The 24,837-nt window shown below is 42.6% G+C and overlaps 1 protein-coding gene across 3 annotated transcripts; it reads right to left on the bottom strand.

Annotated features, from left to right (window-relative positions):
* Positions 1 to 2,275: 2,275 nt before the first annotated feature.
* Positions 2,276 to 24,111, bottom strand: KIAA0408 (KIAA0408 ortholog). Of its 3 annotated transcripts, XM_044424950.1 has the most exons (7): positions 23,855 to 24,111; positions 21,197 to 21,364; positions 17,759 to 17,994; positions 14,477 to 14,785; positions 12,722 to 12,801; positions 7,202 to 8,522; positions 2,276 to 5,798 (listed from the first exon to the last, which is right to left on the bottom strand). In XM_044424950.1, the coding sequence occupies exons 3-7, from the start codon at positions 17,894 to 17,896 to the stop codon at positions 5,652 to 5,654; spliced, it is 1,995 nt and encodes a 664-aa protein (XP_044280885.1). In that variant the 5' UTR covers positions 17,897 to 17,994; positions 21,197 to 21,364; positions 23,855 to 24,111; the 3' UTR covers positions 2,276 to 5,651. The 3 variants fall into 3 exon arrangements, with proteins under 3 accessions (XP_044280885.1, XP_044280901.1, XP_044280892.1); XM_044424966.1 differs by lacking the exon at positions 21,197 to 21,364; XM_044424957.1 differs by lacking the exon at positions 23,855 to 24,111 and having other exon boundaries at positions 21,197 to 21,586.
* Between the last annotated feature and the right edge of the window lie 726 nt (positions 24,112 to 24,837).

Below are 24,837 nucleotides of genomic sequence, written 5' to 3'. Positions count from 1 at the left end.
ATTGTTCATCAGATTCAACACTCTGTTCGTTACAGTTATGTTGGGGTGGTGCTTCTCAAATCCTGGCACTCATTCCATTTTTTCATAATGGATTGTATCACATCACTGCTAACCTCCTCCTTGCCTTCCTCCTCCTCAGTTGAATCCTTCTGCTGCTCACTCTGGAGTTCAGCAAGTTCTTCTGTCGTCAGCTCCTATCCGTCTTCCCTGCACGAACGCAACTGCGATTGTGGCCATCTCCCCACTCAGGGGGTGGGGGGTGGGGAGATGGCTGCAATCATGCTGGGTGTGTGTGTGGGGGGGAGATTGCCGAGATTGTGCCCGTCTTTCCTGTAGGAGCACGCCCATGATCATGCATGTCTTCCCTGCACAAGCGCAACTGCGATTGAGGCCATCTCCCCACTCAGGGGTGGGGTGGGGAGGTGGCGTGATCTTGTCTGCCACCCAATGCGGAGTTCGTGACCCGAGTCAAAATTTTCATGAAATTTTTGTTCGTGACTCAATTTGGTTGTGAACCAAGGAGTTTGTGAGCCAAGGCACCACTGAATTAGTAAGATGTAGAGATGCAGAAAAGAATATAACTGAACTATGGAACTTGCTCCCACAATATTTAACACTGGCCACCAATCTGGATGGCTTTACAAGAGACCAAAACAAATGCAAGGAGGATAAGGCTATTCAGGACCACTAATCCTGATGGTGATATGCTACCTCCAATATCAGAAGCAGTATGTCTGTAGTCATCAGTTGCTGTGGAGCATCGGTGGGATCCTGCTGCTGCTGATGCATTGATAGATGTGCCATCAATGGCACCTGGTTTGCTACTGTATGAAGAGGATGCTGGAGTGGATGGACCTTAGTCTGATCCAGCATGGCTTCTTTTATGTTCTTATGATGTTGGCATGGCTGCTCATAAATAAAGTCTGTTATATATAATGGATTTCTTCTCAATTACTTATTCTTAAGGTTAAACATTTCAGCTCAAACTAACCATGTTTATTTGGAAGTAAATTCCACTTAGCTCCAGTGTGACTTATTCCAAGTAAGATGCCGTAGGATCTCAACTTTAATATACCACTTCAGAAAAATCCCTGGAACTGTGGTAGCCCTTCATAACAAGCATAATGTAAAGAAGTACTGGCTACTCTCTGTTGCTGTCCTGCTTGCAGAAACTGCTACAGGGTCCTGGGAGAAGACAGTGCTATAGTTCTGGGGTCCCCAACAGAGTGCCTGGGGATACCTCTTGGTTCCTGCCATACTCCATGCCCATTTAAAATTTTTATTTCTCTTTAAAATATTTTTAAATTGTTTTTAACTGGGATGCTGGACTGCTGCAGAGCAAAGGACTGGTCTCCAGCACCAACTTCATTTGGGATTTGCAGCACTATACTCTGTACTTAGATTCTTGGGCAAGTTACACAAGCAATGTGGGGGGCGCAGTAGTAAAACCTGGGGTGGGGGTAGAGGTAGCACACCCCTGCTCTATACATTGTTTACACATCTCATAACATTACTGTTTAAAGGAGCCAAGCTAACACTCTGGGCTGAAGTGTCTCTTGCGATGCACTGGTATGATTTGCAGTAGTACTCTAGTTAAACAAGCCATGGGTCAAACGCTGCTCCAGGTTCATATACCATGCTCACAGCCTGCAAACTGGCTGGGCATAGGTTACTCAGGAAAAGTAAAGTGACTCCCACTTGTGAATGGCAAATCCAGGATTGATTACATGCAAACAGGGTCAAAGAGAACCAGTTGGATAATGCTGGAAAATATCCCATTCATTCAGGTACCTGTAACATCTATAGATATATTCACTCCCTTGCCACAGTCCAAATATCAGAGTGACACTTAAGACAACGTAAATTGAAAAGTATATTTTCTGCTAAGAACAGAAAACCTTGGGCTGTACCATGTTATTGCAGGAATTGGTTTTGGATTCATTATGTCAGCATCTTGAGAATCTCAGCTTTCATTTCATGAAGTAAATGAGCAAACAATAGTTTCTTGTCCCTTTAGATTGCCGAGATCATTTTTGAATTTGTGGTTAGTGCCTGATCAAATGTCAAAAATCTGTGGGAGGATAAAGAGGCTGAATAGGATTTCTAATTATCTTTTTCCCTACCCGTGACCACCAGCAGCAGAATAAAGTATAAAAATAGGAAAATTTGCTTAAGTCACGCAATGTATAAAGGTTGTTGAATTCAGCTTTGTTGGAACAAAACATGGGTTACTGTGGCATAGACTTTTTATTTAATGCTATTTTTAATTGTCTACTGTAGCACATACACAGATCTATTCTGGTTCTTATGACAAGACAAAGGTAACCAACTCACTATCTGGGTTAACACAGCAATTTTCCCAAGAACGCTACAATCCACTTAAGAAGAAACCAAAGCCTACTCGTCCTCTCCATTTGCAACTGTGCTGTTGAAGAGTGTCCGAAATGCCTGCACCACGCTCTCTGTTCCAAAAGGAAATGCGGAAGGAAACGCAAGAGACCACTGCCTCCTTGTTCCTAGCAGGCCAGGCGGCTGCTGTTCACCCTCCTCTCATGCAGTTCTAAGAGGGATGAGAATCTATCAAGTGGAAGAAGGCATTTTTAATTACCTTTAACAAGGCGCTTTAGCAGGCATGATCTTTCATTCAGACTGGGGAGAAGGGAAATAAACTAGGCTACACACATAGCATACTATCAGTCAACAACAGAGACAGATGATGGCAAATACATGCTTCTAATACCATTGGTCTAGGATTTCTGGCACCACGGCAATCCTATCTTGATGCAGTATTTATGTACTGTATATCAGACTTGTGCCAGAACGCAAACAAACCTCCTGTCCCAGGGCCACTCACATCATTCAGGGGAGCTGAATGGGTGCAGTTGCCTTGGCTGTTGGAAGCCAAGTTGCAGATTAGAAAGGGCAGATGAAAGGTAGCACGTTGCTTATTCTTCTGTGGCTACTCAAAACCAAGAAACATTACCTTGGCAGACCCAAGTCCTGGACTGCAATCTGGTCAATCATAGCAGAGGGAAAACTAGATTCAATCCATTTGATAATTGGCAAGCCCTAATATTAACTGCTGCAACCTCTTCACACTAGATCTGGTTACATCTTTAAAAGACAGTGGTTGGATCCAAGTTTAGGCCCCTTGAAGTTAATGGTAGAAGTAAGTCACTACTAATGCAAGTTCCATTGAGGTTAGCTTGATTAATTCACAGTCCAACAAAAAAAGTCTTTTTTCTTGGTGCCTTGCTTTTAGATCTGTTCTTGGGGTAATTTGGGGTGCTGATTGAGAAAATTACATTGGCTAGACTGCATCAGCTCTAGTTTCTTAGATACGGTCAAATTTATATAATTTTTAGTCAGTTTTTGAAAAGATCTTGCTGATCAACTTGTCCTTCTGTCACCTAGTTTGTGTTTCTGCATAAAAGGTAGCAGATATGGTGAGAGTGCTTACATACTTCCAACTTAAACATTGGGATTCTAAAGGGTAGTTTACTAACTGTGTTATAGCTATGATAGTACAGGAAGTGTGTGAATCATCCTGCCATCATTATGATACATTTACATTACATATAAAGCTAGGCCTGATGAAACTATTTGTAAAGGCTTTGAATAAAGATGGTTCATGCTTGGAATGCATAGTGCATAAATTACCTGGACTTACCATGGAAAAACTGAAGGCAGAAATTTTTGATGGGTCACAGATCAGACAGCTCATAAATGGCCCGCCTTGCATAGAATCAATGAATGAAATCAAATCTTGTGCCTGGTCTTTATTTGTTCTTGTTGTGAAAAACTTCCTTGGCAACAAGAAGGCAGACAGCTATACTCAGTTAGGAGAGGAGATGCTTTCATTTCAACGGGCTGGGCTGTAAAATGAGTGTTAAAATCCATTATCTGCACAGTCACTTAGATCACTTTCCAGAAAACCTTGGTGACTTAAGCGAAGAGCAAGGTGAAATATTTCATCAAGACATAAAAACAATGGAAGGCAGATACCAAGGAAGATGGGATGCACACATGATGGCAGAGTAATCTTGGAACCTTATATGGGATTGTCCTAGCAGATCCCACTCCCAGAAATCTGGCAAAAGGAGCTTCTTCTGTGTTGAATGATTGGAATGTTTGTATCATAAACCTGTGCTTTTGGTTTGAAATAAGTAGATTTAGTGTATTTCATTTTTAAAAAATTTAATGTCTTTCTTTCATGCTGTAAGGAGATTAAATAAAACACGGCATTAAATTATCCTGATTTTTGACAGGCAACCAGAATGAAGAAATATATGGCATTTATGCTGTATCTCAAAAACTAGAGCTGATAGGGAAAAATTGGTGCCATTCTTGAAAACTGCAGGTCAAATATACTCAGGAACAGGTCTAACATTTGAGGCACCATAATGATGGATCCGAACCCATAAGGGAAAGGGTAAAAGTGCTATATGGTGAAATGAAACTTTACGAAGACCCACAAGGTCATCACCAAAAACAGCATCTGACTGTCAGGTTACCCTCCTCTCCAGTTCCTGTAGTTCATTTCTGGACATGATTACCATGTGAGTTCCACCACCTCAGGTTTACATCAATGATGGAAGTAGGCAAGATGGAGCTATCAGGACATGGGACAAGTTGTACTGAAAACCTGATGATTCTAATCAGGTTTCATTGTACCACAAGATGTTGTGTGGACACCTGTCTCATTCTTTCTCCTCTCTACAATACATATTGCTGATTAAATAAATCTACTGTAGCCCAGTCTCTGAACTATGTTACAGGGAATGGCACGCACAAGCATTTTAAGATAGCTGACCATTTTTAGGAATGTCTGTGCACTGTGAAAAAGACTAATGCAGTTATAAATAGTGTATAATTTAATTCAGAAAAATATGCCCAGCTCATATGGACCTAGTACTGTAAAGTTAAGAGAAGTGAAGAAGGAAAAGGGGGACAATAAGCAGCCAAGAACCAATCCATTGAGATTCTTGTACACATGTGCAATGCCTTTTCACTGATATCATAATTATAAAATAATCCAGTTTTGTATATCAAATACGAGACATGTGGAACCTGTAAAAGATATACAAAATATAATTATTACCAGAGCTATGCATTTTCAGACCTTCAAAAGAAACCACAAAGGTTTGCGTATGTACGTATATAGGCATATGTTATAATTTTAGGGTCAACACTAGCATTGAGTTTGTCTCTTCTAAATACAGACCAGTATACTTCCTATCCCAACACATGCACTTACAAACACATGATCATGCATACAGCATTTCTTCCTGCCATTTGTGGGAAAAGTAAGAATATACATAACTATATAGTATTTAATTTTTAACTGATTGGGGAGATGGATATTGGCATATGTCATTCAAAGGAAAAAGGACTGTGAGCTATAAAAGTATATATACAAATGGATGGCGGTAGAAGGGCATTCTTATCTAATTGATAAAAACACTGAAGACTATAAGGATATCTAAGAATTTTTCCAGCAAGTCAAAAAGACTGTTGACCAACATGCAATTGCATAGAACTGGTTGTGGTCAAGAACATGGAAAAGAGAGTCCATGTGGAATTCTGAAGCTCTTGCAATGCCACCAAGTCGATTCTTGAGTTTAGACTCACTGAGACCCCTCCACAAAAGTTCAGGAGAGTTCATTCAAAGTGGTTCTTCGCACAGCAGGTGGAGCTGAAGGAGATCTGGAAGCCCATCTGGAAGGTAAGCGTCTGTTTGCTGGCCGGGCTGGCCGAGAGAAGCCTTTCCCATTTGACTGTTTGGCTGGCACAAATACCTATGATACAAAAGTAGCTGCTTGGGTTATGAATGCAGAACAAACCCCCTCCAAAAGCATTCGTGGAATTTTAGGAGAATGGCATAATGCGCATTGGTCAGCCTTACGACAGGTGGTCCACAGCTATTTAAAGGCCCAGAGAATGTATTATTTACCATTCACATAGTAATGTAAGGATGTAACAGCAAAAGAACTCTTGCATGTGTCGAAGGAAATATGTGGCATGCAAAATGCCAGAAAGGCTTTAATTTAGAGTTATGGCCATCTTCGCACACAGCCAAACCCTTCCTAAACTTACCAGAATAGGGAGGTAAAAGACAACCTGATAACCTGTGTGGGCCAAAACAGATTCATTCTGATTAATCCACCATCTGCTGGGCCCAATCTGGAATGCATCTGGGCTTAAATCCAGAAAAATGTAGTCTTATTCCCTCCTGTTTTTAGATGGTGATCTCACAAATACCACAAAAGCAAACCCTGTTGTTGTTGTGATATGCCATCAAGTCATTTACGACTTAGTGGAGACCCTATGCATTAAAGCACTCCAAAATGTCTTATGAATAACAGTCCTTCAAACCCCATGTTAATTTAAATCATTACTTCCTCATCACTGCATCTTTGTTGACAGTTTCTTTCACTTGTTCCAAATGTGAAACACATAAACAAAATGATGTTTGTATAGTTCAGTTCTATTTACTTTACTATTTGCTTACATAGTACTCACTTGGATCATGCTCCGGTGTTTTAAGTGGCATATGAATCTTGGCTTATTGAAGCACTTCTTTGAATATGTAGTGTAATGCTACAACATTGCTACTGCCAGGTTTTGATCATACTTGCAATGGGGGTAAAATAGCATGCCACTGACCAACTTTTTGTTTACTCTAGAGTAAGTCTGCAGGTTCCCAGTCTGGATCAGGATAGTTACATCTCTATCCAACTGCCTGCTTTCCTACCTCCTACCCCCACCACATGCTATGGTTTAAAAACAGGAAAGAAGGAAAAAAAGAAGGAAAAAACCTCTACTGGCACCAACAGAGCCTTCCCACATGCAGAGGTCCCAATCCAGATTCTCCATCTCCAAGGGGTCCTAACCATCGGGAGGTACTTCCTGACATCCAACCTAAACATCCAATTTGATGTTACCCTTGCCTGCAGGGCCAGTTCTCAATCAGGCCCTCCTGAAGGTTCCAAAACAAGGCTTTTGGACGAGCATCATTTAAGTCTGCACGTGGTATCAACTTTCTGCCTTACTCTTTGCCTCCTCCTCCTCCAGACAGTGGGCTTACATGCTGAAAATACTGCTCTTGTAGCACACTAGTACATAATGCACATCCCATTCAGGTATCAGAAAGCTTATTCATGACAAACATAGAAGGACCCATTCCGTTCTGAACTCCTACCTCAGGAAATTTCTGCTTCTCTTTGCCATGCTTGGTATAAAGTCCAATGTGCCTGATTGAATTCTTCTGCTGCTCCTGCTTTCCTTGGTCTGCCTGGAACATTTCAAAATAAGGACCCGATTTTTCAGAGCCACCATCAGCAGATTCAGAATTAGGCTGCATCCACTGCTCTTTCTGCAACCTTGAGCTCCACAAGGAAGTTGATTTTTCATAGTTCTTCAGAAGTTTTTCAACAACACCATAGTTGGATCTGGAGTCAGCTGACCGTGGGCGGCCAGACAAATTGCTTGGCCTCCAGTCATGCTCATGGAGCATATGCTGGTAGCCACTCAAAAATCCATTTAGTTGCTTTTGCTGCCCTGTTGCTTTGACATGCTTGTTGGGTTTGGAAGGTTTTCCTTCCTTTCTGGAAGGTAACCCAGGATTCACAATAGAGGTTGACTCTTCTTCATTTTGTGTTCTGTCTTCTAGTATGCAGTGGGGTTTAGGATCTCCTGATGGTACTGGCAGCATCTGGGTCTGTTGCAGACACCTTTGGCCTTTATCTGTGTGGAACACAGTCCTGTTAAACTCATCGATTTTAGCTTCCAGTGTTTCATTTCGCTGAGTCTTTCCAGTTCCATAGCCAGAATCACCCAGAGTGTCACATGCAGGAGTGTAAATGTCACTGGAATAATGCACGCCACTCTGAAGTTTGGGGTGCTGTTGCTGGGGCACCATATCTCCATCAGAACAGCTCTTCTGGACAGAGTGTGAGAAAGAACCATTCCTGGGACAATCCCCAACTGGGCTTGTATCACAAGACCACGTGTTGTGACAAAAGCCTGCTGGAAACTTGCTTTCAAGGGATGGATCCCATTGTTCTGTGGTGGGCACTATGGTAACCCCTGCAGGCCCAGTAACTGATTTCCATTCATTTGTCGGTAGTACTGAAGCATGTGTTTGCTTTCCAAAAGGTGGATTAATAGCTGGGATCCCGTCCAGATAGTCCTGGGTCTTACCATTGGTCTTGTGCCCTGTATCTTTGGCTAATGCTTCAGAAACATGCGCAAGAGAGTTTGTCAAATGCCGAGAAGTGCTTCTTGGAGGGACAGGAGGAGCTTCTCTTTTTTGCCAAGGCAAAAAGCTGGTTTTCTCAACCCCTCCAATGGGTGGCATCTCCTTCAAACATCTGCTGGTGCCCATCAAGTTCTTCCTGTTATTTTGTTCTTCTTTTTCAGCAGCAGTTGAAACTGGTTGTGTGTCCTTGTTATTTGTGTGGTTTACCTCTGGTATGTTTTCAGTCTCTACAGATTCTTCCAAAAAAGGAAACAACTTCTTTCTGCATGAGCAACAAAAGGATAAGGAGCAATTTTATTTTATTTAACTGTGTCCCCCCAGTACTAGACAGCCCAAAAGTGGGATAGAACTCCAGCTATTAGAACAGACCCACACCTTTATGAAGTCATGCAATTTCATGGTACTCAAGAATGAAATATAGCATCACTGAAGACAGCCATTACATTAAGACCATCTTGTGGGTACCAGATGATGACACAAAATGAGGCCTACCTCTGCTCAAGGCCTTTGCAGGCCTATCTCTGACCCAAAATGCAGCCTTCTCAGCCCTGTGCCCTCCCAATCTTAGACTACAACTCCCATCATTCATCCCACCATGGCCATACACCAAAACACTTGGAGGGCACCCACCCAGTTGGAGAGGTCTACTTTAAGGAACTATATGAGGGTCTCATCAAATCCCAAGCTCTGAAACACCTCATTTTGGACTTTTGACTGGCCCCTGCTCTCAGTTTTCAGAAAGGGGTTCAAAGCACATCTTTTCCAACATAGCTTTTCAGAGTGCTGTGGCCTTTAAGGCTGTTTTAGAGTCCTTACCATGGGCAGCATCCAATGGGGTCATTCTGCTTCTGCTTGTTCTGCTGCACCCACAGGGCCCGCCTCTTGCACCGTGGCAGTGCCTCTAAAAATAAGCCTGGAAATACTTATTTCCACAGTGAGGCTAGTCAGTGGAACACTCTTCAGAGAGCTCTGTTGGTCTGAGCCCCTCAGCAAAGAAGACATTTGGCTTGTTTCCAGTTGCTTCTGGATCCACCAGCTTCCCATTGTGTAGCAAGAAGTATTGCATTTTGAAGAACCAACAGGAGAGAGTAAAATTAGAGTCTTGTGTGTCCATGTAAAACCTTTTGTTATTGCCCAACATGCTTTGGAAATTCTATTTTCCTTCATCAAGGGGTACTTGTCTTCTGTTAAAAGCATTGAAAAGACCATCTGTCATCTTTCTTTCTTTCTTTCTTTCTTTCTTTCTTTCTTTCTTTCTTTCTTTCTTCACAAAAGAATTTTCAAAATGTGTTGTGTTTCCTCATTGTTGTAACATGTGTTGGGTTGCAACAAAAGGCTTTCCAGAAGCATCCAAGCCTCTCATTTCACTCTGTTCCATGGATTCTTCTTTGCACGTGTGCTATGCCCTTTAGTTTTGCCCTCAGTATTACATTTTGCCGTATGTTTTTGACTGCGTGCTTCCACATAGCCTGAAGTGCCTGATCCTGCCTAATACTGGAAGCTAAGAAGAGTTGGCCCTGGTAAGAATCTGGATGGGAGACTGAAGTCCTGCATTGAGCAGGCAGTTAGACCTGATGGCCTTCTAGGTCCCTTCCAACTATATGATTCCATGATTGTGGTTTATTTTTTGAATGTTTTGTAAACTGCTTTGCTGGCTTCAGAAAGGAACTTTAGAAATTGGATCAGCCAAAACCTTCAGGAGAGCTGCCTAGAATGAAGGATGAGTGACTTTTATTTATAGTTTTTACAACGATCACATGGAGAGAGGGTAAATGGAATGTTGCAAAGCAATCTCAGCTCCTAGACGGTGCAGAGTCCCTCTTCTATGACTATAGACAGGGCCGTGACCCAGGAGAAGATCCAGTTGTAGCTCTCCCCACACTCCTCCCATGCCCAGCTGCCATGGGAAGCTTCTCTTGTGGGGTCACAACTGTGACTTTGGAAGAGGGATCAAAAAAGAAGTGAGGTGGTTGTCAAGGAGAGGAAGGGAGAGGAGAGGCCTAGCTCCACTTAATCCAAGAGCCTTTCTGTTGCTGCCAAGGCTCTCTAAGCAAGATGGATGGGTTAAGAGGCCCATCTAGAGAAAATATTTTAAATAGAGGTTGGAGAGGCTGTTAAAGTCTCAGTCATCCCCCAGCCTTGCCCAGCTCTTGCTGAGCGTGCTTTGGGTAGGGTTCAAAGACCTTTATCTATGAAGCATCAGTCCCTTAGGATTGTGCTTTAAATCAGATAATGGCCATATTTGTTGGAGTATAGAGGAATTGTCCATTTCTTTCTGTGAACCAAATCCTAATCCTCTGCTCAATCAATAGAAACTAGATTGCTGTTAAACCGTATTGAAATCAACCTAATCTTAGCACCACCAATAGCCAGAACTAATTTGTCACTGAAGCGTGACTAGCTTTTTCTGGATTAGTGCCAAAGAGATAAAAGCAGCATGTCCTTCCTGCTTGGCTGTATGGGCAGCTGAGACTGTGGGATTGCCCATAAAGTCTGCCATGGTTTTCACAACATTTTTAAAGCAGCCAGAGAAAGCGGATCCCTTGAAAAGATTTAAGGTGTGGTTTCACAAATACGCACAAGATTAAAGAATTCTCAGCTGTTTCAGATGAGATGAGAGGAGAGTTTAACAAGCGCCTCAGCTGATGTTTATATCACAACCAAAAATAATATGTGAACTAGGTTAAGGCAGAAATGATCCCTAGTTCTACTTTTTTTTTTTTTTTTTTTTTTGGTATATTATGCCAAAATGTAGCTCTGTAAAAGCCAGAGAAAGCACAGAAACCCCATAGACCAAAGGGACCCCAAATTTTAATAGAAGTCAGGCAAGTTGCAGAGCAAAGCTCCAGTTGTGCTCAACATCTCCATATTCCCAGAGTGCCTCTGTGCCTCTCATGGAGCCCCAAAGCAATCTGGGAAAAGATGGATGGCAGGTTTGACTGGCATTCTGTTCCTCAGCCAGACTTTTCTGTACCAAGACAGACAGACAGACAAGCCACCACCCAAAAACAAATGGTGGGGGTGGGGGGAGAGAAAGAGCAAACAGCGGGAGCTTGCACATCATGACAACCCACTGTGGCAATTTGTCACATCAGGTCGGTTATTTTGCAAAGCACCAACAATTACCCTGACAAACAATTGGGTTTAATGTGAATACCATGTTCTTTCCCTCCCTCTCTTTTCTCTTGTTCCTCCAGGCAGTACCCCAGGAGACACCATGAGAGGTACAAGTCTTCTCTCCATTCCAACTAGGAAGCTGAGCCATTTTCAGCTCACCATAGCTATTTTTACCTTGTTTTGTTTCTGTTTTGGATATCATGAATGCTAAAGCTGTTCAGTCAGCTTTAGTGTCCCTTTTCAGCAGCTGTGAGCTGCCTACCCAAGGTGTCCTGGGCTGGGCTGGGCTGGGCTGGGCTGGGGGCCCTACAGTCATCCCCCACTTTTTTTCAGGGATGCAGAAAGTACTGTGTGAAAATAACTGCATATATTACTTTCCCTTTTACTGCAACCTGCCTGATTTTCAAAAAATGGACAGGATAGGTTTGTATGGGGGGAGCCTTGAGTTGGTACTGAAGGGGGTGTGGCTGCTTGCCAAATTTGGCAGATAGCCTTCTCTTTACAATACTTACCCAGATAAGTATTCTCTCTCTCCCTTGCGAGGTTTGCAGATTATCCCTGAACACAATCTGCACAAGCCCTGCAAAATCCTGGGAGAGCTTTACTTGCAAACCAGGGTTGGTTGCTCCTCTTTGAAAATGGATCCTCCACTTTTTGGGGGGCAGGGGTGAGATGGGATGGCTTTAGGGTCCCTGCAGATTTCCCAGTATTCCCCAGATAGTAACAAAATAGGAAACACTGGTAACTCGAGAAGATTCCCACTTCAAAGGTAGGCCTCTCCGCTGCACAGTTCTGGAGCATCATTTCTGAAATGCATTTTGCAAATTGGGAGAGAGCCAGGCAAGTGCACAGTTATGGGTAGTTATGTGCCTGTCAAAACAGAAATTTCTGGCCCTTCCCCGAGAAATGCCTGCTGTCATAATCCGAGTGTACTTGGGTATGGGAAGACCACCATTTTTGCAGCTAAAATTGAGTCAATTGCACAACTGAGAAGACCCCACAAGGAACCAGTTGGAAAAGAGAGTGAAATTCTGGAGGTGGTCCCCAAATGAATCCTTGGGTTTTGGAGGGGGGTTGTCTCATGTACCACTGGGTTATCCATACTGGACAAATGTTTCCATGCGAAGCAGCATGGACATTTTTGTGCCAGAACTCTTATTCATTACAGATAGAAGGAATGATGGTCCACAGATACAGAATATGTAAAGGCTAAATTAATTTAATTTTTTATCCAGTTCTCGGTCACTCAATTTTCCATCTCCCATTCAGTCCTATTACTCAGTCATTTGGATCTCGTCTTGCATGTCCTATATGCCTAAAGTAGAAAGATCGACATAATTTTACCTTCTGTGATTGGACTTCTTACGGATTTCCTCTTGATAGCTGCACAAGTCTTCACTTACTTTGGCAAGCTCTTTGAGAGCCTTCACAAATGAAAAGCGCAATATTTTAGTGTTATCACTTTTTAGGAAAAACATCTAGAATAACTGTAAATATAGCTCAAATGTACATCCTGTATCCTATATCAGAGGGAACGAAAGCAGGGGCATGGAGCAAAGATATCTGAGATACCTACTTAGCATGGCCATAGCTACTTCTGTAGCAAAGTCTTGCTTTGCTGTGGTTTTGCATTTGCTGTTCTAGTTTTATTTTTTATTTTTAATCCACCTTGAGTACTTGTTGCAGAAAGACAGAATATTCATTACTGAGGTAAGTCTAGCACTCTGGGTAATGCAGTTTGCATTCATGAGGCTGGATCATGATCTGCAGATGTCCTGACAGCATCCTTCTCCCCTTTCTGAGAAAGTCTTCTCCTCTTTGCCTCCTGAGGGTTAACATTGCTTTCTCTTGCATGAGCACTGGAACTAATCTTCCTTTTTTTTTAAAAAATCCACCTTCTCTTGTAACCAGGGACTGCAGTGAGGATTTTTGGAAAACTACCGTTAGCATTTATATAAATCATGGCTTCCACTGGTGCCCATGCAGTGGAAATCCAGGGTAATTCCAGGAGAGGAATAATGGAAAACTCATGAGTCCTCACTCACGGTAGTTTGCATGTACTTCACATCACATCTTCCTCTTCCAGAACTCACCAGGAGTAAAGGGAGCAACATAAGAACGCAAGAAGAGTCATGCTGGATCAGTCCCAAGGTCCATCTAGTCCAGGATTCCATACACATGGTAGCAAACCAGCTTCCCACAGGATCACCCAAGCAGGATGGGTGCAAGATCATGGCCTGTCCAAGCTGCTCAGCAACTGGTGCAGGCAGGCAGGCCACCTCTGCTAAAGGAGGTAGCACACAGCCAGCAAGGCAAGTAGCCACTGGTAACCTTCTCCTTCATGAACCTGTCCAGCTCCCTTTGGAAGCCATCCAAACTGGTGGCCACTACCACTTCACGTGGCAGCAAATTCCATAGTTCAACTATATGTTATGTGAAGGAGTACATTTATCTGTCCAAAACCTCTGACTAATCAGCTTCATCAGTGACCCTGGGTTTCAGCGTTATAGGAGAGGTCCCACATTCATGAGGTAGGCTCACAATTTAGAACCAGGAATTGCATTGCAGGAAGGCCATGTTATACCTACACAAGACCACAGACAGAGGAGAAGGTCTTCTCCACCGGGGGCTCTCCAGGTGCCTTGGCCTACAGCTCCCATAATTGCCAGACAACATAACCAATGCTGGCAATTATAGGAGTTGCATTCCCATAATGCAGCCAGAGGGCACTGGGCTGGGGGAAGCTGGGTTATGTAATCAAATATATTCAACAAGCAGAAGAGTTTGAAGATGTGTACCTTGATTGACAGATTACTGAATCTTCAGCATTCAGGGAGAGATATTTTGGGAACACAGGGCAAGGGGATGTTTGCTTCCACGTATTGCTAGTTAGCATGTTTCTGCACTCATCCATTTCAGTTTAGGTCAAGCTGACCTGATCTTGTTACCTTCCAGATGAAATGGAATAGACTCAGAGGAGTTGAAACACTTTTAGAATAGTGCCATGAAGCAGCTATGTATAAGAATGCACTGGCATGCTACAGGTTGAATTTGGGTTTACCCCACCCTCAAAGAAACATTGGTGACAAGTTTACTCACAATATTGAGATCCTGGGTATAATTCTTGGTTGTTTTCAAGCCTGGGAAGTCTCCAGATTCCTTGGAACTCTCAAAGTCCAGATTATCCTTTGAAAGAGCATTGTTTCTCCTCCTGTTTCTCGTGTCCTTGCTTTCCTTCTCTGCCCTGGGGAGCATGCTCGCTTTGTCTAGTGACCAAGAGTTCAGTCCTGGTGTGTCACTCCATTCTAAAGTGGGGAAATGAGACTGCTGCGGTGCCTTGTTATGAATGGCTTTATTCTCAAAGGCATTCATATTGCTCTCACGCCTTAATTTCACCTCCTGGTAAAGCTGGAAAGGAAACAAAAGGCCTCCTATTAGACTACAGTGATCTTAGATGCCCGACAAACAATGGGTGATATTTATTTTCACTCTGAGCTTGTGTCATCAGACTCCAAAGTTTGGATGCATTGGTGGGCTGAGAAATCTGGGTGTTATTTTTAGAAAGAGCTGTCAAACTAATGGCTCTGGCCTCATTTCTTTTCACAGGATACAAAGGAAGGATTGCAGTTCCTAAAACACTGACTGTGTTTTAAATGTAAAGCATATGAATGTGAAGCTGCTGTGCACTAGGATAGGGCCTCAAAAGGTTTTCAGTACATCCTAAGACAAGCTCACACTGGCTCTCAAACTGCAGCACTTCTCAGTTGGGCTGAAAGAACTTCTGGGGATGCACAAAATGCTTGAATGAGACATAATCACTGGCAGGAGAGCGGTAGACTCAGGGTAGAGAATACAGAGCATCTGGAAAGCAGAGCAAACGGAGACATGCATGAGAGAGGCTAGCTTATGGCGGTGTTTCCCGTGCTGACACATGCTTCAGGGTAAATTCGAATTGGAAGCACATTTCACTATTTGTATTTGAGCTGTGCAAGAGTAAGCATTACCTGCCCTCAGAAGTGCCTGTTCCTGTGTGTCAAGATGAATCAGAGCTCTGGACTCCCCTTCTCCCCAGCAATTGGTACACCCAAGGCAGTGACTCATTCAGATGCAAAGGATCTTCTCCTCTGAGAGCAAGTAACTTGGCCAGTTCTGTGCACCAGCATGACCAAGTGATCCAGTCACAGCTGTTGCAGAAATGTGGCAAAATGATCCCAGGACAAGAATAGTTGATCATGCAGAGATGGAGTGGCCAGCTTCTTCTCTGCCTGGGTGTTATGTGTTCCCAAAGAGAACCTTTAATCATTTAAGCTGTATTCCTATGCCTGTTTTGGGGGGTGGGGTGGGGGGACAAATCCTACAAGTCCCAGATTTCTCCAGGGAACATGGTTGGCTGGGGAATACTGGGGATTGCAGAATGCTTTTCTGTCTAACCAGGCATAGGGTTGTGCCTTTATAGACCAATTTCTTGCAGCAAGTTAGTGCACTCTGCACTAGATCTGGAATATTCATCTTATAGAACTTAGGTGAAGTCTCTGATAGTGTGTTTTTTAATTAAACCACAGTCCTTTGATATTAGGTGAAATATAGACTAAGTTTGTGAACCCAAACACACTTTATAAAATTTCTAGGCTGATATATCTGACAAATACTTCCTAGAAATTCTAGCTGCTTTCTCCTTAGATGGGACTACATTTCTTGGTCACAGAAGAAGTATCCCCAAGGAGCCTTGAGCTGTTGTTATAGAGGGCATGAACTCCTCCTTGATCTCTCCCATCATAAGCGCTGTGGCCAGCTGCTCCATAATTAGCCTAGTTATGTTAGCTGGCCCAGGTCATGAGGTACATCTCTGAAGGGCATGCAGCAACCAACCCTCATCCGTGAAAGGAGCTGCAGTTCCATTCCCTCTTTCAAATCCTGCCTTTCACCCCAAACCAATCTGTACCTTGAAAAAGCTGGCATCAATAGGATGGGATCAAGTTTCTGTGATTCATGAAACGCCAGCTCTTCTCTTAACAAACAAAATGAACAAAGCAGCCGCACAGCTAACAGGTCTGTGAGTTCATTAAGGTGATGCTGCACCCAAAAGCTAACTAAGTGGCCGAGATCTGGTGGCCTGCACCACACCAGCAAATTGCAGTCAGGTGATAAATCAATGGACGAACAATAATCGCTTTGGACAAATGTGCAACCCCTCCCCCAAAGCTTTTGGACAAATGTGTTAACCACCATCACAATTAAACTGTGAATTTAAAATCACTCCACTGAAATCCAAACTTCATTAAGAGAGCATAAGAAATAACTACACTAAAGTTGTCCCTGGCTGGAACTAAAATTGTCCCTGGCTGTGTGAGGGGCAGCCAGAACAAATGAATGCCGAGCAGCATAAATACAACTGGTATGTTGTCTATTGTACTCTTTTCTACTTAATGGCATCAATAAATATAGCTAGAACAAGGTAGCATAAATCTGTCCTTCCTTGTGTCACCCATTTCTAGCAGTAAAGCATTCCTTTACCCATTAATAAATAATATCGCTCATCACTTATCTCAGGAAGCAAAGTCTGGAAAAGTATATCCACACTATGTACTTTGTGTAAATCGAGCAGGCGCTGCTACTCCATAATATGTTGGTCTGCTAAAGACACTTTTATTTTTAAAAGGTATTATATAAAGCACACTGTGAATGTTTCCGAGAGCCTTTGGCAACTATTTGCTGATATCAATATCACATTAACATTGACAAAGCCATAATGGTTGTAGAGCAATGGCCCCAGCCTTTCATTATTTCTCATCCAATCATTTTTATATAATAAAAGCTGTCTTAAATACACTTCACCACTGCTCTGTCCTTCTCTGTGCACACTGCCCTTGCAATTAAAGAGTTAGACCAGCTGAGAACAAGACAGAAAATGTGGAATGTATCTAGAAAGATGGACAATAGACCCTATAAGCAAAGCCTTCTGAATAATAAGAGCAGTTTCACGATGAATTAAACAGCCTAGTAAGGCTGTAGAAGCTCTTTATTTGAAGGATGCCATGGAAGCACAAATTGCCATCTGACTTGAATGTTTAGAACTAAGGCAAAGGAAGGGTACAGCTAAGAGCAGATTGCAAGCTTTCCTTCTCTCAGTTTATGAAGGGAGGCTCAGGGACAGCCTCAGCATCCTCGGTTAAATGATGTCAGGTAGCAGCTGCTATTCATCTCAGGAGACAGAGCTGAGTGAGATGGACCAACAGTCTGATGCAAGCAATGCCAGATATTTACTGTGCTTTAGAACAGGGGTTGGTCATGATGGCATGATTCTGCAACAGAACCTGTGAAGCTTTTGACCTGTGCTTAAAACTACTACAATGTTAGTTTTTGCACCACTGATAACAATACCTCTTCGATTTTCTTCTGCATGACCTTCCACTGACATTCCCACTCCTTCCTTTCATTGTCGAAACGCTCCAGGAGTTCCATTTTCTCTTTGTTCCAGTTCCTCTCCGTCATGTTCTCCAGTTGTGTCTGTAGCTCCATGCCTGCAGTGGGTCCACTGAGAAGCACCTGTGTCCTCTTTTCACTTCTAAGCTTTGAGCGAATGTGGAAGTTATTACATCAGGAGTTGCCTTATTTGCCTTTGGTTCCAGATATTTTTGGAGGGTCAGGGAGGAAATGGGAGAAAAACAGAAGAAAAGGAAAATGTTTCCATTAACGCTTGCTTGTGAAGCACGTTTGGGATTTTTGTTGTTACTTTAAAGCCAAGCTCAATAAATTGGTGACACTTGACTTTTATTTATTTGTTTTGCTGTGGTGGTGTTATATGCTACAAGATTTTAAAAACCCACTGCTACTTCTGAAAAAATGTTGGAAATGCAGTGCCAAAAATTCAGGGTGGGGGGAATTAACTTTTTTTTTTTTTAACATTACTGGTGCTTTTGTAAACCAGGCAAGGTTTTGCAAAGATTTTTAAATGCTGTTAAAGACAAAAGATAAAATAGTAATATTATATATAAAATAGTAATATTATATACAAGCATTGTATACACACAAGAGATACAATAAAATAGCAGGCAGTTGAGGTATTCAAATGTGGAATGTTCAATGATTTCTCCGATGTAACTAAAAAGGCATTGGAGAAATGCAGGATATTGCCACTAAAAAGATTGAGATAAAATGCCATTTGTAGAGGAATGGTGGAGAAAGAAGTGAAATATGATGTTAATGAGTAAATGAATTACTATTATTAAGACATGGATGAGCAACAGCACTACAACTAACTCTGTGAGCAACCAGAAAAGCATCTATTATTATATTGGAATAGGGACGAATACCACAAAATGCATGTATACAAATGGTCACTGTTGTACAATCAAGTTCATTAGAGTGCAACCCTAAGGCTTCCTGACATTGTCTGGACTCCTAGCTCCAAGATCATGCTAATTCTGGGTTCTGGGCCTTGGGCAAATGAGGGCATGTTGGAGGCAGGTAGGAGGAGGCTGAGGCCAATTCCTATCAGCTCCCCTACCCTGGGACTTGATCTAGACAGGCAAAAAAGGACAGTTGACTAAGACACACGGCGTGAGGTGTGGTGGAAGCCAGGAGTGCCACCACTGCAGCTCATTCCATGCACAGGATTCCCGTGATAAAGATGATGGCACACACGGTCCTGTTCATGCAACATGCACAATAAATTCATTGGAGGATGGCGTTAGGATCACACCCAGAAGCCCAGCCTGACCTAGAATAGGCTAAGCAAACAGACCCTACAGGCAAAGAATGTGTGGACAGAGCTGGGATCTCTTCACAAGGTCTATGGAATGCATTGAGCTGGAGTGGAGCTAGTGAGTGAACCCAGCTGCTCCCTGTGCTCCATGGGTGAATTGCCCCCCCTTTCACCTGGCCATGCCCCCAGTGGTTTCATGTACTCTCACCAATGGCCTCCTGGCTTTTGCAGACCCCTCCCCATTCTAAGGATGTGGGTGCTGCAGTGATTTAAATTGCTCAGTCTCTGGGCTTGTCGATTGAATGGTTGGCAGTTTGAATCCAAACAATGGAGTGAACTCCCTGGCTTTGTCCCAGCTCCTGCCAACCTAGCAGTTCGAAAGCATGCAAATGCAAGTAGATAAATAGGTACCCCTTCAGTGAAGAGGTAACAGTGTCCCATGTGCCTCAGTGTTTAGTCATGTGGCCACATGAGCATGGAAACTGCGGACAAAGGCTGGCTTCCTCAGCTGAGAAACACAGGTGAACACCCCCCCCCCCCCAGAGTTGGACTTAATATTATGGGCAAACATTTACCTTTATCCCATTCAAAAGGGTTAAAATGCCTCTTCTAAGGCTTATCACTGGCAGTGGGAGCTTTAGGCCAAAATATGCTCGTGTTTTTGGTACTTTGGCCCCACCATCTTTGGCCCCATCCCATTTCAAATGAGGCTCTTGAGATTCTCCCAAATGCAATTCAGTCCTGATGCTGAAAGATGTTCATATCTCTTTTATTACACTTGCTGTACCATGGGAGGAGGAATGGTCTGGCTAGGACATCACGGCCAGCGCCAGGAGAATTCTTCCTTCAGCTCCTCAAGACTAAAGGAAACCATCCTTCTACAAGCAGCTTCAGGTACAAAAATCTGTATCACTACCAAAAGAGAACATCTCTCACTTCCTTTCTGTTTCTCTTGATTTCTGCCTGACTGTCACTGAACTGGCAACCCTCTGTCTCGGCTGCATCACTTCAACTAAGGCTCACGAGACGAAAGCAAAGAAACCCTGCATCCGCCAGCCATATATTGATCTTGTGGGAGTGGGTGACTGAGGAAACATCACCTTGAACTGGTGTTTTCTTTCTTGGCTGAAGGAGATTCATTTTAGCAAAATTTCACAGCTCCTGATGAAGTTGTGAAATTTTGATAAGCAAGCAGACAATCTGATTTTAAGGTTGGAACCCAAACTAGAAAAAGAATATTTAGATCTGGAAGCGGATTCCATCTGAGTGGACAATTCACAATATTTCTTTCACTCAAGAGGTTATTTTAGCACCACTATTAATAGTCCATGTCCAATTGTATGTTTGCTCATTGTCTCCTGTATGATGTCCCTTATTCTCTATGCCAGTCTTGTCCAACCTGGTGCCTTCCAGATGAGTTGGACTACATCTCCCAACATTCCTCAGCCCCTGCCTGATGGACACTGGAGTCCAGCACATCTGGAGAGCACAACCAACTGAAAAAGACTGTTCTGTGCTTTTGGAGTAAACTAATCAATATAACTCTTTCGCTACTATTTTCTGATTTATTTGATACAAATGCAGGTTTCATAAATGAAACTCTTTATGGTACATGCATAAAAATTCAAATAGGTTGGATCCAGAGATTTTATTTTATTTCAGTTCATTATTTTTATTTCAATTCCATTCAAAACATTCCAGCAGAAAAGGAGAGAAGTAATTTTCACAGATTTCCTTCTCCCTCTGCAGCCCACAGTGCTGCCCACCGCTCTGTTCTTAAAAATTCCTTGACCCTCTGGAACAGGTTTTCTTTGCAGGGGAGGGAATAGGGGACAGTGGGTGTGGGTTTGCCTTTCCACCCACCTGCCAGTTCAGTTAGTGGAAAAGCTTCACTACAGCAAACCCACCCACTGGCAAAAGGTGCTCTTTTGTCTGCAGATTTATTTGCTGGGCCTAGATCCATAGTTTTGAAATACTATGTGATCTTGTGTTGGAAGCTATCTTTTGGGAAAGTATGCAGGATGGAAGTCTTTAAAATGCAACCAACCAATAAATGAGCAGTTGAACTCCTTCCACTCTTTCCAAAACTAAACGAATGCTGGGGAATGACTTACCTGTGCAATGCAGCATCCTGCCTGTTCACTTTCCAGATCTCACCCAGAACTGTCACTAGACTGTGAAGCCCCAAGGAGTTTGGTGTTTTCCCACCTCCTCTCTCAACATGGCTTCAAGCACTTTCCAAAACTGAACTGGGGTCCAGCAAAGTCTTTATCTGTTTATACCTGCACAGAAATATTTAGGACTGGTTTATTACAATTCAGGGTCACTGCAAGTAGCAGAGCTGTTTAAAGGCAGAACAGGGTTCTTCAAAAGGGAGGCCAGGAGGGAATGATTGTTTAAGCAAAATTCTTGGCTTCGTGCAACACGCAGCCAGCAGATGAAGCTTCCATTGTTTCTAAGGCCAAAGTTCTAACTCAGTGCCAGGGACTAAAGTGACTATTTCTCAAAAACAAACTTCTTAAAGTTTCCACTGCACCAAAAGCTCTTTTGCCATCCAAATGCCATTGAAATAGAGCATAAGAAGCCATTTCAATATTTTAAAGGTTTACAATAACGTGCAATACTTAGATTTACATTTACCTTTTCTTGTTGCAAAGTATTATGGGAGAGTGTTACATTTACATTTGAGAAGACTGCTTGGAACAGATTTCTGAGCAATTCAAATAAGTCCTCCCATTGTTCATCAGACTTGCTTGGCATAAAGCAGTCTTCTGCAACCTGATGCTCTCCAAGTGTTTTTGACTACAACTCCTATCAGTCACAGCCAGCATGGCCAGTGCTCTGGGAGGATGGGAGTTGTGCTCCAAAACATGTGAAGGGTAACAGGCTGATGAGGGTAACATAAACATAATTCATTTTGCACAGCCCTATGAAAAGGGATGATGCAGAAAGCTCTCTAATATAATTCAGTGAGGAATGTAAAAGATAAATATTACAAGACAAGCATGAATACATTCCACCATAATGTGTATCGATTTTTCTTTTAAGCTGTAATGCATACATTTACAGAGCAGCTCAGCATGTTAAACCCCACCCCCCGCAAAAGAGCACAGAGTATTCCTAAATTTATTACTTGGTTGCTTATATCAGCCTTTGCAGTACTTAGTCCCACCAGACTGAAACCATGCTGGAGGCAGTCCCAGTGCAATCAATTTCTGGAAGAGCATACTGGGAGACATTAGACATTACACATGGTGTAGAATAGGATATCTGGAAGGGAGGTGAGCATTACATAACTCAAGTTCTTGAGCTGTGATGGGTTCCTCCTCACCCAAATGCTCCTAGCACATACCAATCACATTGTCATACAATGCATGCAACGTGGCCAAGTAGTTAAGAGACTTGAACTGGAGCCAGAAAAACTGGATCCAAGTCCCGTTCCTTCCCTGGATGCATTCTGCAGCAAGTCACTTTGTGGGCTCCTATAAAATGGGGGCAGCAGTGACCTTATCCACAGGGTCATTGCAAGCATGATCTCAACAAAGACTATAAAGCACATTTGGAAATTATTCCATTTGAAGCACACTTCAAAGTAAAATATTCTATAGCAAAGTATGACAAAGTATTCTACGCCTAGTAACACCATTAAGTACAACTCAGTGAAGCTTATGCAGATGGCCCAACTGGGCAACATTAAAACTCTCTCAAGAATATGTGCTTTCATTTGTGCTGCTTATGCTTTTGCCACATTTTCTAGTCAATTGATTCTGTGGATCACCATTTAATTTTGACCCAAATGGTCCAATTGGTATTATGACAGGCAAATTCCTTAGAGATTTCAGACACTCTCCTTATCTCTATCTCTTCCCGACTAAGCCTTCCTAGCTGGGAGACTAGATTTATTTCTACTTTGTACGCATATGGTCAGAGACACACTGCATGCATTAATAAATTACTTCTGTCTGCAAATAGGGAAGTTTTCCTTTTGCAAGTCAGCGACCATCAGCCACAATGCAACATGGTTTTTATTTCCTTTGGGCAACAGCAGGACATTTTTGCTTTGGCTGTCCTGACACTTTGCAGTATGTCCTAGACAAGGTCAGAAGCTCAATACAGCACTAAACTTCATGCAAACAATCAATGTCAGGCATATCAGTTGCACTTTCCTCTCCCTCCCTTTCCTGAAACAACAAGCTTGCTTTTAAAAATGCCACATAGCATTATACTCTGCATTTATTCCACTCTCTCTTTACACAAATATACATAAAATCTCACATAGTTTGAAATAAATACCTTTCTTGGGTAAGAAAAGCAGCTACTCAAAATAACAAGCAAGTGACATCAGCCAAGGAGGTGTTACGTGTTGAGGGAGATGAACAAAAGTGGACACACAAGGCAGCTCTGAGACAGGCATAGCCTTCTGATGATTTACAGGCAACTCACTCAGCTGTGCCAGGTTTTGAATACATGCTGCAAAACGGTTTGGATCACACCAGCAGCAGGCATCTGTGCCATCATGCATGCACATCCAAGCCACTGTCATGCAGAGACAGTCAAAGAATCAAATGCATAAAAAGACGGGCTGTCAAGTATCTCAGTCATTGTCTAGGAAAAGTTCACTCAAGCTTTCTATAAATAATCCATGTTGTATGAAGATGAGTTCTGACCTCCATACCAATCAGAAGAAAATTAGATCTCTAAAGATGCCTTTGAATACATAGCACCTCTTTCTGAAAATATTCTCATTAAAACGAAATGAACTATAAGCCTACCTTTTATGGCAGAAGGATCCCTTTGCAAGTTAAATTAGTACAAGCATAAAGCAGCAGCAAAAACAGTTAAGGACTTCCTATACGGGAAATATTGATTCTTCAAAGAAAGGAAAGGCATCAACTTCTCTGCCACAACAGCCTTTGGAACTCTGTTAGATCAACTTTGCAACTTCTTGCCAACTGAAAAACAGTTCCGTTTAGCATCATCCCAGCAGCTGGTTTCCATGTGACGTCAGCACACAGAGGATGGGTTTAAAGTCTCTTCCAATCCCCAGCTGTGTAACTTTATATCTTCTCATATTTTATGTAAACAGCTTCCATGTCCAGGACTCTTTTAGGTTTTATAGTGGAGCCCAGTTTTAAACCATGCCAAAACAGCCTGTGTAAATACTAGAGCTATGACAATAGCCAGTTTCAGATTTCTTTTCTAAAAGGCAGTTCTAAAAAGGCATACTTTTGAAGGAGCATACATATATAATTTTCAGAAGTATAGTTATAATAGCAAACTTCCTCCACAGATTTTGTATTTTCCCCTTTTCCTTCAAAATAATAGGTTAGTCAGTCATAGGTCAAAGAGCAACACACACAGAGAGAAAAACAAACACACACACCAAACTCACAAAGCTTCTTTCTTTGCCGAAGTGAACTTGACAACTGTTATCGAACTCCATCTGGCCCAAAGACTAAAGGAGAATGAGAACATCAAGCCCAACTATCCTCGTGATTATTGAAGTGTCTTGAATTGTATGTGTGGGTGCCTGGGAAGACTGTTCAACAGCTGCAGCTGCAGAGGAATGCACTGACCCTGCCTTCGGATGGGTGGGCGGTGGGGGTCAGTTGGAGCACAGAAGGACAGGATTCCAAGTCTCTGCTGGCTCCTTATTGCCAGCTGTATCAGCACAATATGAGGCACTAGATTCAATTCATAAGGCATAAAGAGCTCGGCCCCTCTGTACTTTATTGCTCCTGGGATAAACAGTAAA

The sequence above is a fragment of the Varanus komodoensis genome, unplaced genomic scaffold (genome assembly GCF_004798865.1).
Source record: "Varanus komodoensis strain SLA01 unplaced genomic scaffold, ASM479886v1 scaffold1, whole genome shotgun sequence".
Classification (NCBI taxonomy): Eukaryota; Metazoa; Chordata; class Lepidosauria; order Squamata; family Varanidae; genus Varanus; species Varanus komodoensis.
This window is presented reverse-complemented; position numbering and strand designations above follow the sequence as displayed.